Source organism: Mandrillus leucophaeus, unplaced genomic scaffold, assembly GCF_000951045.1.
Source record: "Mandrillus leucophaeus isolate KB7577 unplaced genomic scaffold, Mleu.le_1.0 Scaffold8926, whole genome shotgun sequence".
Lineage (NCBI taxonomy): Eukaryota > Metazoa > Chordata > Mammalia > Primates > Cercopithecidae > Mandrillus > Mandrillus leucophaeus.
Genome location: NW_012109726.1, coordinates 1 through 17,585, shown reverse-complemented (window position 1 = coordinate 17,585; position 17,585 = coordinate 1). Strand labels below are relative to the sequence as shown.

General features: G+C 38.5%; 1 protein-coding gene across 1 annotated transcript; it reads left to right on the top strand.

Moving 5' to 3' along the window:
* Positions 1–10,863: 10,863 nt before the first annotated feature.
* Positions 10,864–12,887, top strand: LOC105531542 (putative nucleosome assembly protein 1-like 6). The gene has a single exon (XM_011969478.1). It carries the CDS (start codon positions 11,058–11,060, stop codon positions 11,376–11,378), a length of 321 nt encoding a protein of 106 aa, XP_011824868.1. The 5' UTR covers positions 10,864–11,057; the 3' UTR covers positions 11,379–12,887.
* The last annotated feature ends 4,698 nt before the right edge of the window (positions 12,888–17,585 follow it).

Sequence of the window (17,585 nt, the reverse complement as noted above, 5' to 3'; positions counted from 1 at the left end):
GGTAGACAACACTTTGCAGGTCTTGTCACAATGCTTTCCTAACAAGTTCATTCTATGTAAGTCAATCCTATGAACTTACTATTTCATTCTGTTTCCTTGTTCATATGCCTATAAACTGGATTTGCAAGTTCATTCTATGAATTTAATATGTCACAACTCTGTCCTAGTAAATTCACCCATGTAAGTAAGTTCATCCTATCCTACTCCACTGGAAGAAGACTATTAAAAGTCAATCCCTTGTTTCTTCCAGACTTCTCCTATGTGCCTACTACCTTTGCTGATTTGCTTTGTATCTATTCGCTGTAATAAATTTTTGCCATGACTATATGCTTAGTCCTGTGACTCACTCCAGTGAATTATTAATCCTGGTAGTGGTCTTGGGGATTTCTGACACAATTGGATTTAAAAATAGGATTCAGTAGAATGACTCCGATTCATTGTAATATGGCAGAAGCATTGTTTGTGAAAGGAAAGATGAAGGAGCAGTGGATGACAACTGATATGGTTTGTATATGTGTACCGCTCAAATCTCATGCTGAAATGTGGTTCCCAATGTTGGAGGTGTGGCCTGGTGAGAGGTGTCTGGGTCATGGGGACAGATCTCTTATGACTTGGTGCTGTCATTTAGCTAGAGAGTCAGTTCTTACAGGATCCAGTTGTTTAAAAAGCATGTGATACCTGCTCTCTCTCTCTTGCTCCTGCTATCATTATGTGAGATACCAGCTCCCCTTTTACCTTCTGCCATAATTGTAAGCTTCCTGAGGCCTCACCAGAAGCTGAGCTGTTGCCAGCACCATGCTTCCTGTACAGCTTACAGAGTCATGAACCAACTAAACTTTTCTTTATAAATTACCCAGTCTCAGGTAGTTTTTTAAGCAATGCAAGAACAGACTAACACAACAACCTTTGATGCCTGGATTCCACAGATTAATTCATGGTATAAAATATCAGCAGAGCTGCTGTCTGTTGTAAGAGTTAAAAGTTACCTGTGGAATTTTAAGATGGCATAGCCAAGCACAGCAGAGTTGGTTCCCTGGATCATTGGATGTTTTGGCTTTTCAGGCTAAAGTGAGAACATAAAAACCAAACCCCATATGTCATCTTTGTATTTTGTTCTCTCCTCCAAGAGGGAAAAGAAGCACACACATTCCCAGTGGGGAGCTTTGAATGGGCCATAAGTGTTTAGTGTGTGTTCCTATCTCCTCTAAGTGGGAAGAAAGAAAGTTAATCAGTGTTCAGGACTGGAGTAACACTTTAGACAAACCAGAGGAATAAGAAAAAGTTTTTTAAAAGCCAGCCACAACTGCAGCATCCTCCACCCACACTCTCTGCTCCACCTGGAATTCAACTTAGAACTTCTCAAAAACTGTGTTGTTTATCCTGTAAGTGCTGATTGATTCACAGGGGGTTGAGTAAACTTAAAATGAGTGCAAAAAGAAAAAGAATTAAAAATCACCTTTTATTTTGTGCCCATTGTGTGTGGATGTATAAATTAAAACTAATGTAAAATGTATATGCTTGTAATTTCATAAATGCTGAAGGAATCATCATGATCAGGGAAATACACAAAAAGCAAACATTAGTGAGACACAACTCTCTTGCTTTTGCCAGCCAGTGGGCAAACTGGAATTTAAACTTTTTAGTATTAGGAAGGAATCAAGTCTACGTAACTGATGATTTTTGGTATAATTATTGTCTATTAGAACCTCTAAAAAGGGAGACAGCATTAGAAGATAGGCAATCCCAGATGGAAATACACTTTTGGAGTATTAATAATGGTTTTTAGTTTGCTAATGAGCCCTTGTTGAAATGAAATGTTTGACCATTAGAGGCTGTTCATTTTTTTGTCCCAATGTGCATAATTTTTGAGGAGGCCAATCTGGACTCCAACACTGACAATATAAAAAAGTACTTAGGAAAGCCTTGCTTGTCACTTGAACTTGGAACACAGCTGTGTGATCTTGCAACATACCATCTTTGCTGATGCCTAGGAAAAAGCCTATTGCTTTGTTGGAATCCTGAATTTGCAGATGCTGATTGCCTGTACCTGACTGTAATGTGAATCCTGATACTGTTTGCTGTGAGCTGTTTCAGCCTCGGGAGTAAGTATACTGAACTGAAATTGAATGAAATCGCTTCATTTAATAAACAGAACTCCGACACAGACTTTGTTGCAGATTTAGTATGCTCCTCTATGAGACCATAGGCTATGAAAGCATCCTGTATCTTTGTTGGACCACTGGGATTATATACAGCTGCCTGCAGAAAAAGGCTTATTCTCTAATGGGACCTTTTAAAATTGAACTACTGAATGGCTCTTTATTTCTAACATGGAGACTAATTGAATCCTTAAATGTAATTCCAGATGAAAGCTGCAAGTTTAGAGGAGGGCACAGCACAACACTGTGACTCCTGTACCTAAGATTAGACACTTGACTCCCTCTTAGAGATTGCTGGATGCTATTGACTTGCTGTGTTTGCCTCTCTGGATTAGTTGCACTTTGCAACAGTGAGCTGAGCCTAAGTCTACTTCCTTTGCCTTTCTCCTGGTAGTTTGTACAGTTGTCCCTAGAAAGGCATTGTTTTTTTAGTGGCTGTTCATTGGATAAATGATCAGGACAAAAGGAGTGCAGGTTATATAAACACATTTTGAAAATTTAGGATTTGATCAGAACATGGTCCAGTTAAGTCAGTAAAATTGTTTTTCTGTAGAAATGTTTTGGTCCCTCTTTCATGAAACCCATCCAGATGAATGGTCTGGATGAGAGAAAAAATAATTAGGAAAGATGTAAATTACGATTGCTGAATGAGGCACACTGACTTTGTAACAACTGAGAAAAACTAAGAAAAACAAACCAGGCACCCATGGAGGCAGAGGAGAAGGGATAGAGAGCTTTGTTTGTCAGAACTGCTTCTGGAAGCTTCCCCTCCTCCCCAGTAAAAGCATCAGTGTTATCTCCCAAGCTGCTGAGAATGCTTTGAATCCAAACTGACTGCTGAGCCTAAGATCTCACCTGACAGTGCTGACTATGAGACAAAAGGGAGTGGCCCCAAGTCCTGCTTTTTCTGTGAAGACCACCTCCAGATGATATACACACACAAAACAGATGAACTGGTGTCACGGATAAGCAAAATTGTTTGAAACTGACTGCCTTGAGGCAGTCTGTCCAAAACCAAGGACTAAACTGAATTAATTGGACAAGACTAGGAATCAATGGAAAGCCACTTTAGAGGCCCTGTTAACCTGTACATCTGACTAACTATGTCTTTCTTGGGATATCCTAACAACCGTGCACTCTTTTTCCATAGATACCACTTCTACCCTCTGGTATTGTACTTCCTGTGTGTGTGCTTTATCATCATGCTGCCTCAGCCCTGGAGAGCATTCAAGTCAGCTTCAGCTTCCTGATCAGGGTTGTGCTTTGCTTAAATTGATGCCCCAATCTGTTAAAAAAAAAAAAAAAAAAGACTAATGCAAAAACCTAAGTAGGAAGCCACCTGGCTTTCTAATATAGACCTCTATGATTAATGGGATTCTTTTTAACTGGTGAAATCCAGGATTTCTAAAGGGCATAAACTGAAATCAATCCTGCAGGCTGGTATCCCCCTGCTAAATGGGGTCTTACTGATAAAAATGCCTTGTCCAACAGCCACGGGTGTAGACTGTGCTGAAGAGCTTTAACATAGCAGGTCTGAGATTGATGTATGTTGAAAAGTTTGCTTGCAAGTTAGGTCACTGTTTAGAATCTGGAAATTTGTCTGGTAACCAGTTTCCTACATTAATAGGATTCCTAATTGATACACAAGGCTCATTGTGCCTCAATTGTTAGTAAAAGCAGTGTGTTTTACTCTGAACACCGACTTTCCTTTTGAGAGTATAAAATACTTTTATGGGCTAGGCAGAGGGTACCTATGTGGCTAGCCCCCAGTAAAAACCTTGGTCACTCAGTCTCAGATGAGCTTCCTTGTAGGCAACACCTAATAGGTGTTGGCGCAGCTCATTGCTGGAGAAGTTTAAGTGTGTACAGTGGTGACACCTCTTAGGACTCTTGGAAGCTTGTACCTGGTGTCCTTTGGCCTTTGCCCCATGGGCCTTCTCCCTTTGCTGATTTTGCTCTGTGTCCTTTCACTAAAATAAATCTTAGCTGTCATTATGACTGTATGCTGAGTTCTGTGATCAGTAGTGAATCTCTGAATTTAGGGGTTGTCTTGAACAACTCCATACAGTGGGTATTGAAAGGAATTTAATACAAAATTTGTGTTTGTATTAGGCAAGTGGGGTGAGGATTTAAGAAAGCTAGGCTTTACTCTGGATTAGATTATGTTGGGGGGTGGGTGTAATTCTGTGACTGTCTTTTTAAATGTATTATCTAGAAATAGGGAATATCAGAATGAGACTAAAACTCTAATTGGTAAAGTAACAGTAGTTACTCACACTGGCCGGAATAAGGGAGTATTTGGTCATTTTTGTGCTCTGAACGATGTTCATGTGTTTTTCTATATTCAAACACAATTGCAGAGTAACCCTTTTTGATCCATCACTGTAACAGAGTGGCCTTCTCTTAGATTGGTGTTGTGAGATGGTTTATGTTAAAGAGGAGAGCACCTGTTGAGGGCTAGGCTGGCTCTCCATATCAGTGGCTGCTTTTTTCTTACTCAAGACTATGATCTGTGGCAATTTTTCCTGTTGTTGGCTGAACTTTGAGAAATTTTCCTAGGTGACTTTTATAAATTTCACTGTCTAGATAAAACATGAGGAGAAATTCAAGAGATTCAATGTTATTTCCAACATTGCTACTGATTCATCATATGACTGAAGACATGATTTTCCAGATGAAGAAGCTGGAGAGGAGAATATGTTATAAGGATTTTACAATAAATTGTGGACTCATAATAAAAATGTCAAGCCCCAAAGAAAAAGACATTGGTAAAACACACTTTGAAAAAGATTAGATATGATTTTAGAAATAAATGATTTCTTTTTTTGAATCAGGAATATAAGGTTTTATTTACAAGCAATTTCAAATTTTATTTAATTTTAATTGACAATTTAAAATTATATATATATTTGTCATGTACAACATGTTTTGAAATGTATATACATTGTGGAATAGCTAACTCAAGCTAATTAACATGTGAATGACCACATATCATTACTTTGTGGTGATGACACTTACAATCTGGAAATAAGTAATTCCTATCTGTAAGCACAAATATACTCTTTTATTCTCCAAAAGTTCATTCTGAGTTTAAATGATAGCAAAGCCATACAGTACAGGGAAGTTATAACATAAAAATATATCTAAAATTGTAGGTAGGATTTTATTTTCATTATTTAGTCCTATATGGTTAACAATAGGAACAACTATTAAATGTAATCTGTGTAAGATGTAGGAATGTTATGACTTTGTCTATGGAAACAAATGTCTACTGGCTTATTTTTAGAGGATGTTATAGGGAGGATGGTGAGATAGTTGTTTTGGGTGGTGAAGTGGTATAAGTATCCTGGGGATTTAAAAGCCCAGTGAAACCTCTTGACCTCTATGCATAAAGAAGTGAAATCCACAGCCTCATTGATTTGCTACTTCTTTCATTCTCTTATACAGATTCCAAGGGTACTATTTATGTATCCGCTATGCTGTCATCAGAAGACAATCTAGTCAATTCATTAGAGATTTTGTTTTTCGGAAAGCCCATGGATTGTTCTCTAAATTTAATATGTTGAAATAGACCCATGGGATTTAAGTTGCTCTGTATTTGGAAGATCTACTTCCATGTAGATCTGAACTGTGTGTCTAAATAAATAAATACATAAAATCTGCCAGAAAGTGTACATTCAATACTTTTGTCACTGCTCTAATTTAACATAAGTTAGAGGGTCAAACTGGTTTTCTGATTTGATTTCATTATTTTAGAATTAGAATTATTACAAGGCTGGCCGGGCACGGTGGCTCAAGCCTGTAATCCCAGCACCTTGGGAGGCCGAGGCGGGCGGATCACGAGGTCAGGAGATCGAGACCATCCTGGCTAACACGGTGAAACCCCATCTCTACTAAAAAAATACAAAAAACTAGCCGGGCGTGGTGGCGGCGCCTGTAGTCCCAGCTACTTGGGAGGCTGAGGCAGGAGACTGGCGTGAACCCAGGAGGCAGAGCTTGCAGTGAGCTGAGATCCGGCTACAGCACTCCAGCCTGGGCGACAGAGAGCGAGACTCCGTCTCAAAAAAAAAAAAAAAAAAAAAAGAATTATTACAAGGCTGTATTACTGTCAATTAAAGTTCTGTGATATTTATTTACTTATTTGTTTTTATTTATTATTTTTTTTCTGAGATGGAGTCTCACTCTGTCACCCAGACTGGAGTGCAGTGGTGAGATCTCGGCTCACTGCAATCTCTGCCTGGGTTCAAGTGATTCTCGTGCCTCAGCCTCCTGAGTATCTGGGATTACAGGCACCTGCCATCATGCTCGGCTAATTTTTGTACTTTTAGTAGAGACGGGGTTTCACCATGTTGGTCAGGCTGGTCTCGAACTCCTGACCTCAAGTGATCTGCCCATGCTGGCTTCCCAAAGTGCTGGGATTACAGGCATGAGCCGTCGCAACCGGCCAAAGTTCTGTGATATTTATAATAGAGGCAAGGAATTTCCATAGTTAAATGAAAGACAAGCCAAACAAATCTGCACTCTTTGGAAATTAGTAATTTGGCTTCTTTACATTTGTGCTTATTAAAATTCCCAAAAATAAAACTTTTGCAAGGAAGGAGTTAGCAGTAGTTACTGAATTGTTATTGCATGTCAAATAAAAACTTCTCTACTCATTTTATATAATCATAATGTACATAAATTACATTTGCTTAAGGGCAATATAATAATTGCAGGTTTAAACAGAAGTAGTTCAGTACTGTTGTGTTTGTTATTCTATTTGGATCTCATATGGATTTGTATCAGTCTTAGCCTTTGTAATTCTCTGAAAACCAGTTTTGTGTCTCCCTCTCTTTTTTTTGAGACAGAGTCTCACTTTGCTGCCCAGGCTGGAGTGCAGTGGTGTGATCTCAGTTCATTGCAACCTCCACCTCCCGGTTCAAGCAATTCTCCTGCCTCAGCCTCCCAAGTAGCTGGGATTACAGGCACACACCACCATGCCCGGCTAATTTTTATATTTTTAGTAGAGATGGGGTTTCACCGTGTTGGCCAGGCTGATCAGAAATTCCTGACCTCAGGTGATCCACCTGCCTCGGCCTCCCAAAGTGCTGCGATTACAGGCATGAGCCACCACACCCCACCCTGGTTTTGTATCTATCTCAAAGTGCACTTAAAAAAAAAAAAAAGAGCAACAGTAAAGAAACTATACAATCATAAAAGACAAAACAAATGTATATTTTTTCTCCTTTCACTCTCATAGAGCATGCTTTACACAAAGCTAGATGGTAGAGCCCACTACACAGGTAGTTCATAGCCTATTGCTCTTAGGCTATAAAGCTGTACAGCATATGACTGTACTGAATACTGTAGGCAATTGCAGCACAATGGTAAGTATTTATGTCTCTAAACATATCTAAAATTAGAAAAGGTACAGTAAAATATGGTATTCTAATCTTATGGGACCACTGTCATTGACCAAAACATCATTATGTGGTGTATGACTGTATATTCTATTAGTTCTGTTTCTCTAGAGAACCTAGAAATTGGATGACAGCAGCTGAGTGTTTTGAAATGCCTGGGGTGTGCAAACCATGTATTCAAAGAAAAAAATGTAATCTAAATGGGACCTGCTGGTGGACAGAGGACACTGAAAGTATTGAATCTTTTTTCCTGTGACCCAACTCCTTTCTGTATCTCTCTTGTGGACTGGGCTCCTTCTGAAGGGAGGTGAGTTATTTACTATTGGAAAGACTGGGGCTTCTCTCTTCTCCTCTCATTCATTTATTCTTTTATGGTTTCTAATTATCCAACTCATGAATATGACTTATAAAAATAGATAGGAAATACTGGCAAATGTACAGAAGAAAAAAGCATTGAAATTATCCCAAATTCCACAACTCCAGATATAACAACTGGCTATATGGCTTTATGGTATTTAAACATTGTTAAAGAAATTGTTAAAGAAACATTGTTGAAAAATGTTCTGATACCAGTAAAGCAGTCAGGAAGACTTTATTAAGGACTATTGTGATAGGTGGTATCCAGACTATCACAATGGGGAGAGAGATGGGCTTCAACTCCACGAACAGTAAGAACAAGTGGGGATTTACAGCAAAGCAGCAGGTGAGGGTGGGGTTGGGAGGGGAAGAGTTAGAGGGGTAGGAAGGTGGGATGGTGGGCATTGCTTGGTGGGTGGAAAACTACTAAGAAGAGACATAAAGGGTAGGGAGGATTCTTGCTAAACAGACCTAATAGGATTCATGCTGAAGGCAGGCCAAGATGATCCTATATCACTCAGGGGATAGTGAGGGATGAGGAATTTGATCAGATTTGGAGGGTGATCATATATCAAGATTCGGAAGATCCTGTCTAAACTAGCTGAGCAGGATTCTTGGTGAAACTAGACTAGGCAGACTTGAGGACAAGGCCCATGGAAGAGGCTTAGTTGAAAAGAGGGCTTAGAAGAGCCTGTCTAAAGTTCAGTCAAGGATAGTGTCTTTGTCACCTTTTAAACTTTGTCTATGCAAATTAGGGTGTGTGTGTGTGTGTGTTTGTGTGTGTGTGAGTGTAGGATGGTAGGTCGGCAGGTGTACAACTAGATCAAAAGAGAGATTTAAGAAAAACAAATTGGGGTCCTAGTGTATATTGCTTACTTCTCCTTGGCAACATTTCATTTAGTGTAATCACTTTTGGTTTGAAGACTGCTTGTACGACTATAAAAAGAAATTTACAAATTTGAATTCATCTAAATGAACCTATCCTTTTTTATTCATTTATTATTTATTAAACTATTTAAATATCTTAACTATCAATAAATGATATTTTACATAATAATTTTGAAGACCATTTATTGGCATAGGAAGTTGCTCATGATAGGAACCTAAGAGGGCAGGTATGGAAGAATCAATACAACGATCTTAATTTTTTAAGTTGTGCATTTGTTGTACACACATAAAGAAGAAGAAAATGTACCAATATGATCACACTAATTCTCTCAGGATGGTGAGACTGCTGATGGTTTCTGTTATTCACTTTGAATCCCTCATTTTCCAAATTTTTGAAAGTAAGTTTGTATTATATTTATTATCAGAAAAAGAAAAACGGTTTGCAATTACAGAATAAAAAAAAGAAAACAAAGCAATTTAGGACCTATGACTATGGAACTATGGGACTGAGGCATGTACCTGAATCTTTACTGAAACTTCACATATTATTTGAGTTTTCTGCTTTCAGTGTATTTTAAATGAGATGTGTTTTAATCAAACACACACACACACACACAATAGGAGTGGCTAAACATTGACAGGATATTTACTGAGGAAAACAACATCTATTCTTTATATTCTATTTAAGCTCTTCTGTCCATTCTCTACACAAGACAGGCTCCAGGACCTATCAGTTGTGACTCCCTAACACGAGCCTTTCAGCCTAATAGGAAGAATTTCACCCTGTCCTCTTTCTACTCCCGTTTCTTCTCTTCCCCTCTTCTTTGTCATTATCATCTAGGGGTTTTATTAAGTGGAAATCTGGATCTGCAGAAAGTGGCACAGGCACCACATCTAACATAAGAAAACAACTAATCAACAGTCCCTAGAAACCTGTCATCTAAAAGGGTGGCTCTGAGGTAGAGTGAGAAACACTCAACCAATAATAAATTTATAATTTTATAAAACACACACACACACACACACATCTAAAAACCTGGAAACAAATACACTAAAACCCTAACTGTGAGTATTTATGTGATTGTTACACTAAACTGTTATTTTTAAAAACCCTTTATAGATGTAATACAATAACAAACCCCTTTTAAAAATTGAAATCTTTAAATTATAGGTGATCTATATTGAAATATCACCCCAAAAAACCTGTTTTCCCTAGTATAGGGATTTTTAATGTCACATGGTATTCCCTGCTCTGAATACATCATATTATGTCTTTCATCTATTCTCTAGTGCTGGGTCATCAAATATTTCCAATTTATTCAGAATTTCAAAACAAATGGTTTGCTTTTCAGTAATATCGCTTGACATGTAAGCATCCTTTCCATTTTGCCTCCAAAAGAGCCAGCATTGAGAAAGGGTAATTGGCAATTCAGCAGCAGTGCTCTGGGTCATTGATAACCCAGATGTCATGTGTGAACTTGTCATACATATGACTGTGGGCACTGGTTACCATAGGCCTTCCTTTCCCCCATCCCCATTCCATCTCATCCCCCTGCACACCGGTAAATATTATCAGGGTTGATCCAATCTAAAGCGAGTGCACAACCTTCATAGAGATTTTGAAAAGCCAAAATTAGAAAATAAAAAGTTAATGGGGAGTCACGCCATCTAAAGATATTCACGGCTAATATTTTGATGTTTTTCCCCTTTTCTCTTTTGTTCGTGTATTTAAATATAAGGCTTTGAGTCACGTTTCTGGTCTCTAAAAACACCTCTCGCCTCATTTCTTTGCTCTTCTACATTTAAGTTTTCTCAGGTTTAAAGCAGTTTCTGACCGCTTCTCCCTGACCAGATGATTTTCAGTAAGCCCCTCCCGTATAGAAACTGTGGGAGCTGCTACCGCCAGGAAGGTGAGTGGCACTAGTAATGTGACGGATCTAATCATTCATTGGACGACGGTTTGTCAATCACGGCTACTCAGCAAATAGGGCGAGCTGTTAAGCAAAAAAAGGGTTTAGAGAGTCATTTTCTGCACAATCGGATTGTGGAACCCCCTCCTTTTGCCACGGCAGCTAGTGGGAAAGACCTTTATCCTGCTACTCTTGTCCTCCGCGGCTTGCGCCACCCCAGGCCAGCTTCCATAGCAGCTGCAGCTGCTTCATTCAGCATCCGTCTTAGCCTCCCCAGGTGCCGGCGGCCTGGGCCAAGCCATCGCCTACAGTTCGGTGAGTGCTTCCCTGCCAAAAAGCTAATAATGGAAGGGTTCAGAGAACACAGCACAGCCGGTGAAAAGGGCCCATTACTCGGTGCTGTGGCAGCCACAGCCTCTCCTCAGTCTTTGATGGAGTACTCCCCAGACGTAGATTTTATTGAGAGGCAGCCTCTGGTGGTTAAGTACCGAGTGTACACTCTCAAAAAGCTTCAGACCAAATGTGCCGTCCTAGAGGCCAAGTACCTGAGGGAATTTCATTCCATCGAGAGAAAGTTTGCTGCCATCTATGAACCCTTATTGGAAAAGAGACGGCAGATCACCAATGCACTGTATGAGCCCACGAAAGAGGAGTGTGAGAGATGAAGTTCAAGGTCGCGGACTATGAATATAATGAGGTGGCCGGTGATTCTAATGCTCAGATACATGGTCCAGAGGAGAATCCAGAGTATGAGAACTTGGTGGAGGATTGTGAGGAGGATTTCGAGGATGTCGGGGAGGTGTTTGGGGAGTATAAAGGAATCGAGGGACATAATATGGACGGAGAAAAAGAGAATCCTACAGGGATCCCCGATTTCTGGCTCACGGCTTTAAAGAATGTCCAGGAGGTGGCCCCGCTGATTAAGAAATATGACTAGGCCGGGCGCCGTGGCTCACGCCTGAAATCCCAGCATTTTGGAAAGCCGAGGCGTGCGGATCACAAGGTCAGGAGGTCGAGACTTTCCTGGCTAACACGGTGAAACTCAGTCTTTACTAAAAATACAAAAAAAAAAAGAAAAAAGAAATTAGCCGGGCGTGGTGGCACGCCCCTGTAGTCCCAGCTGCTCAGGAGGCTGAAACAAGAGAATCGCTTGAACCCAGGAGGTGGAGGTTACAGTGAACTGAAATTGCGCCACTACACTCCAGACTGGGCTACAGAGCAATACTCCGAAAAAACGAAACAACAACGACAAAAGTATGACGATCCCATTCTGAAGCTCTTGCGAGACGTGAAAGTCAAGTTTCCAAAATCCAAGGAGCCACTCACTTTTACACTGGGATTTCACTCCGAACCCAACGACTACTTCACAAATGAGGTGCTGATCGAAACATACACCCTCAAGTCTAAGCTCGATTACTGTGACCCCCACCCCTTCAGGGGATCTGCGGTAGAGTATTGCTTTGGCACCATGATAGAATGGAAGAAGGGAAAGAACGTCACTGTGCAAACGGTCCTGAAAGACACAGCTTTGGGGAGCTGATGTGTACCGCAACCCGGGAATTTCCCCAAGAGTCCTTCTTCAATGCTCTCCAGTGGGGCCTAGATGCTAATGAGGATGACCTCATCAGCTCACACCTTGCACACTTTTGTCATCTCAAGAGCTGTGTTATACTTTACAGGAGAAGCCCTTGAGGCAGAGCAAGAGGCTATGATCGGGGAATGTAATAACCCGGTTTATGACAGAATGACTCAGGAGAATTGGGTGACTGCAGTTTACGGTGCTAAAGGCAAAAACCGAAACTCCCAGGCAGAAGTCAACGATTGTTGAAGCAGAATGGTTGGAGTATGTGGGCCCCCAGGTTAACAACCGGCTTTTACAATAACCAAAACTTAATCATTCCTTACTTGCAGTCTTCACGTGACTCTTCTTGGTAGTCTTCAATTTAAAATTATGTCCAAATATATTTAACAATGCATTTCACCTAGCACTCCAGTGGTATAAACTTTGTCAACAATTTTATTAGGCAGTGAATTCTCAAAGTATGTGAAGACTTTACTATTGTGAATCCATTGCTTTTTTTAGGTTGCTATTAGGCTGCAGCTATGAAAAATTACCAGAACTTGTAACTGAGATCTATGTTTGGGATTGTAAAGTGAAGCGAGATAGCATCCTTTTCCTAGCCTTCTCATTGAGGTAAATGGATTTTATTATGCTTGCACTAGCTGTGCCTTCATCTCTTTGTTATAGAAATGCAGCAGATTATATTATTTAAAATACACTTGATTAGTGAAACTGCTAGTATAAGAATAAACATTTATAGCAAATTCACATTTAATGTTAGTTACCTTGTTTGTAGGCTTTTATATTTTATCTTATATAGTGATCTACTCAGAACATAGTTTCTTTATTGCTGTTCAGTGAGGCATGGGTTAAAACCATTTTTCCTAAGGCCTGCCACAGACTGCACCATGTACTGCTGTAAAGTGAAGTTAACGTATGCATTTTTGTTTCTGGAATGTTCTCATCTTTAATGGAAATGGATTTCCTTACGTTATTTTTAAGCTTTATTTCCACATGGTTGTTCATTCCAAAATAAAATTACTACAGATTTTAAATATTGTGTTCCTTCTGAAAGTATTCAAGTGCCAGGTGGAGGATTTCGTTGGGAGGTCTCAGTAAGCCAGACTTATCCATTGGGCATAGTATGCACCATGCCTAAAGCCGGATTTACATTTTACAGCACCCCAATTTTTAAAATTTATTTTAAAATCAGAAGAGAAATGAATATAATGATGTATGTGTAATAGTGAAGCCAGCCTGGATTGTATATGTCTTATACCAATGCAGATGTAAATATTATTTATATATGTATATATGAATGTCATAGTGGAAAGGGCCTAGGAATGTAAAGCTGCATAGATTTTATGAAAATCTTAATGAGGCCCTGGGTCCCACCTTTAGAAAGAGGTGAAAAGGAGGAGTATGGAATGGTTGAGAGCAGTAGTGATGTGACAAAAAAGAGAAGAGGAAGCGGAGGGAGGAAATGAGGGGACCAGCAGAGGTGGGGTTGTTGAGGGAGTGATGAATGTGGATCCTTTAGGGGACAGTGAAACGCCTGAGTGGCCAGAAGGGAGGGGTTAATAGAATGGGTTGCACAGGGAGGGTGGAGACCAGATTCCATTTGGGACCTGGTCTGGGAGAAGCTGGAGTAGGGTCTGCAAGAGAGAAAGAAAAGAAGGGGAGAGTACAGAGGAGTACAGAGGAGAGTATAGAGTATGGAGGGGAGTATAGAGGAGCATATGTGAGAAGTGTACAGAGCAGAGAAGCAGGAGATGAAAGGATGAGCGTTATTAGAGATGGAAGAGCATTCCTTGATTAGAGGCTGTAGAAGTTCTGGTTTTATGGTTTTATATATTTTACAAAATGTATAAAATGTAGACCCAAAGGAGTCTAGAGGAGCATTGACTTATTTTAAGTTACCTTTAATTATGTTCTGTAATCGCCAAAATACATATATAGATGAATTAATTCATTATTTTTTATTCAACAAACAACTTTCTATTGTACTATTTCTATTTGCCATACACTGTTCAGAGCACTTTACAAATATTAACGTCTGTGATACTTGTTTTATAATTGAAGAAGAGGTAGTTTTCTCTTGTTTATAAAAGTAATAAATGCAGGAGGGAAGGCTATAGCAGGACAGAATTAATTATAATACCAACAAATACTCCCATCCCAGACCTTACTTTAACTGCTAACAATTATATAATTTTGAATCCCGCTTAAAAAAATTATCATCATACCATTAGTGTTTTCCTGTATTAATACATTCTAAAAGCATAATCATTAATAATCATGTAGTATTCTAAGGTAGGGGAACACAATTTAACTATTATGTTAATGTTGGTTATTTGATACTAATTTACATAATGAAGTTAGTAAATGTTCTGCCTTTTAATATTAAGACTTTTCGTTTGTGTTTCTTTTTTTACTTTAGCCTCCAAAGCATTTGCAAGCTGTGTAAAGGGCTAAATGGCAAGCCAAAATCAGGATTCATATCATTGATTAGCCAGGTGTTCATTGAGAAATATAGTTATTAAAATGTGACTTGATCATTCTCAAAGATAGTCACAAACCTTGGAGATGGTATTTGCTTACTCAATATGTGTAACTAATCCTTTCCCTTCTTCCAGCACTGAAAATGTATCCTATTTTTCACATATTTTTGCACAGGCAGGAACTTGAGAAATAGAGTCCTCCTGAGCCTTTCTAGGAAAAGCATAAATTTTAGGCCACCAATAAATGAATGGAATCTCTAGTGCAAAAGTGCCAATGGTTAAGTATTAAATCAATGTAACTATAGGACTAAGACTAAAACAAACATATATACTATGGTTAAACAGAAAACAAATATAAATATTATGCTAATGCTTAACATAGGCATAATATAGCTATCGACAATTGGGACTAGAAAGGGGATTTCTTCTTTTATGGCTGGGATGAAAAGATCTGCCAAGTTAAGTAATAGATACATAAGTATATAATAACATTGTAAGAAAAACAATATAGTCGACAAAATTGGATAGTGGTTTTTCCTATCATTACTCATCGTTGCCAGTCAGTGGCTACTTTATAAAGAAATCCGTAATTAAGCGTTCAATAAAATTGTGGTAATAAATGTACCAAGTAGAAAAAAAGATAAACCTTCCAGAATATCAGAAGATTCAAAACTAAACTAAGAAAACACAGGCCATATAGTAAATAAGGAGAAAAAATAATAATAAAAACTGAAAGTCTAACATAGATAAGGTTAAGTGAAATAAGATGTGATATTTGACTATTCCATGTGGCTAGAAAGCACTTCCTTAGATATCCTCATGGATATCTCTTACCTCTTTCAAGCCTTTGCTCAAATGTCACTCTCTCAATAAGGCCAACTCTGACCACGCCATTTTAAATTGTATATGCCTCAAACACATACTCACCCTTTCCCCTTACTCAGCTTAGACTTTCCCTATAGAAAGCCACTGTATGATTTACTTATTGTTCGTGGTGTTGATTGTCTGTCCTTCCACATTGGAATGTAAGCTCTGTGAGTACAGGGATCTTTGTTTATTGATGTTCATTGATCTTTGATCCTTGTTCATTGATGTATCCAAGCATCTATAACAGTGCCTCATACAGGCACTGCTCAATAAATATTTGTTAAATATATTCATCAATACCTATCTTAGTACATGCAAATGGCATAACTCATCTAGGAATTTATCCTTTAAATATACTTGTGCAGAATAACATGCTCAAGGATATTTGTTGTAGCACAGTTATACAAAAATAATGGGAAAAATTCAAGTCCTTTTGTAAGACACTTCATGTAAATTATGGTCCATCTATACGACAGATATTCTTAAACACTATGAGACAGTCATATATATATATATACTGATAAAGAGCACTCGCTAAGATAAAATGTTAAGTGAAAATAGCAAGATACTTAACACTATTAAGCTATCATTTTTTGCAAAATATGAAAGTAATATTAAAGGATTTGATAATGTATTTATTTTGTGCCTTCTGGAAAGATGCATGAGACACTTGTAATGGTGGTTGCCTCTGTAGAAGGGAATGGGGAGATAAGGGTGGGAGACTCTTCACACTTTTGTCCCTTTCGAATTTGTTATCACATATATGTAGATCTCACAGACATAAAAACCTGGGTCCCTGGGAAAGCTTTGGAAAGATAATTTTATTAGAAGGACTGGATTTCCTAAGTAAAATATTAGAGAGGAATGTGTTTCTGCTCTAATTACGGTACTACTTTTTGCTTTCTTAGTTGCTTGCTTGCCTTCAAGAGAGAAATGAAAAATAGGGCCCATTAACATGTAAAGAAACAAGCCTAAAGGAGCAGAAATTTATGGGGAAACTTTCAAAAATAAAAATGTCTAATATTCAACCTTAAGTGTTTTTATTGGTACAGTGTACATTTATTTCTCATTTCGTGTCTGTGGCAAAATCGGTTACAGATATGAAGACCTTATGCCTGTGGTCTGGAGGTGGAGGGGAGCTTCGAGTAAAAGGTTGGCATATACTCTTGGTGTCCAATTACCTCTTTGCGCTATATGGACTCATATGTGGACTCATATAAAATCTCCATATATATGACTCATATATATAATGTCCATATATGAGTCCATATAGCACACAGAGGCGATTGGACACCAAGAGTGTATGCTAACCTAACTTATTCAGCAAATGAGGTAATGTAATGCTTATCCTAATGCACCACACATAGTAGACACTCAGTGATTTACTAGCACTAGTCACAGAAATAAATAATGATTGCTACTTATAATCTGACACCATTCTCCAGGTGTAGAGTTGCTAACTAGAGGGCACGTTTCAAGGAATTAGGAACTAAATTACTCTGTACATGAATGAAGGAGGGGATTTAGAACCAGCCAGGCTGGTTTTTGTTTGGATGAGGGCAAGGAAGAACTCTGCTTTAAGGCACAAGGGAGAGGAGACGATTTGACTGAGCAATATTATTCCCAAGGGCAACTTTACATAGGACAAATAATCAAAATAAATACATCTTAAATATTTACTTTATGTATAGTTTAATAATTGACTATAATTAAAATAATTTGAAAATGAATTAATTACAAATTTTTATCCTTAGAATTGTGAAATTTATGTTTTATATTTTGATTAGCAAAGTGTATTTGGCATATTTGGGGAAAGTTTCATCTATTGAATTATGAAAGAGTCACATCTTTTTTTTAAAAATTTTTTATTATTATTATACTTTAAGTTCTAGGGTACATGTGCATAACGTGCAGGTTTGTTACATATGTATACTTGTGCCATG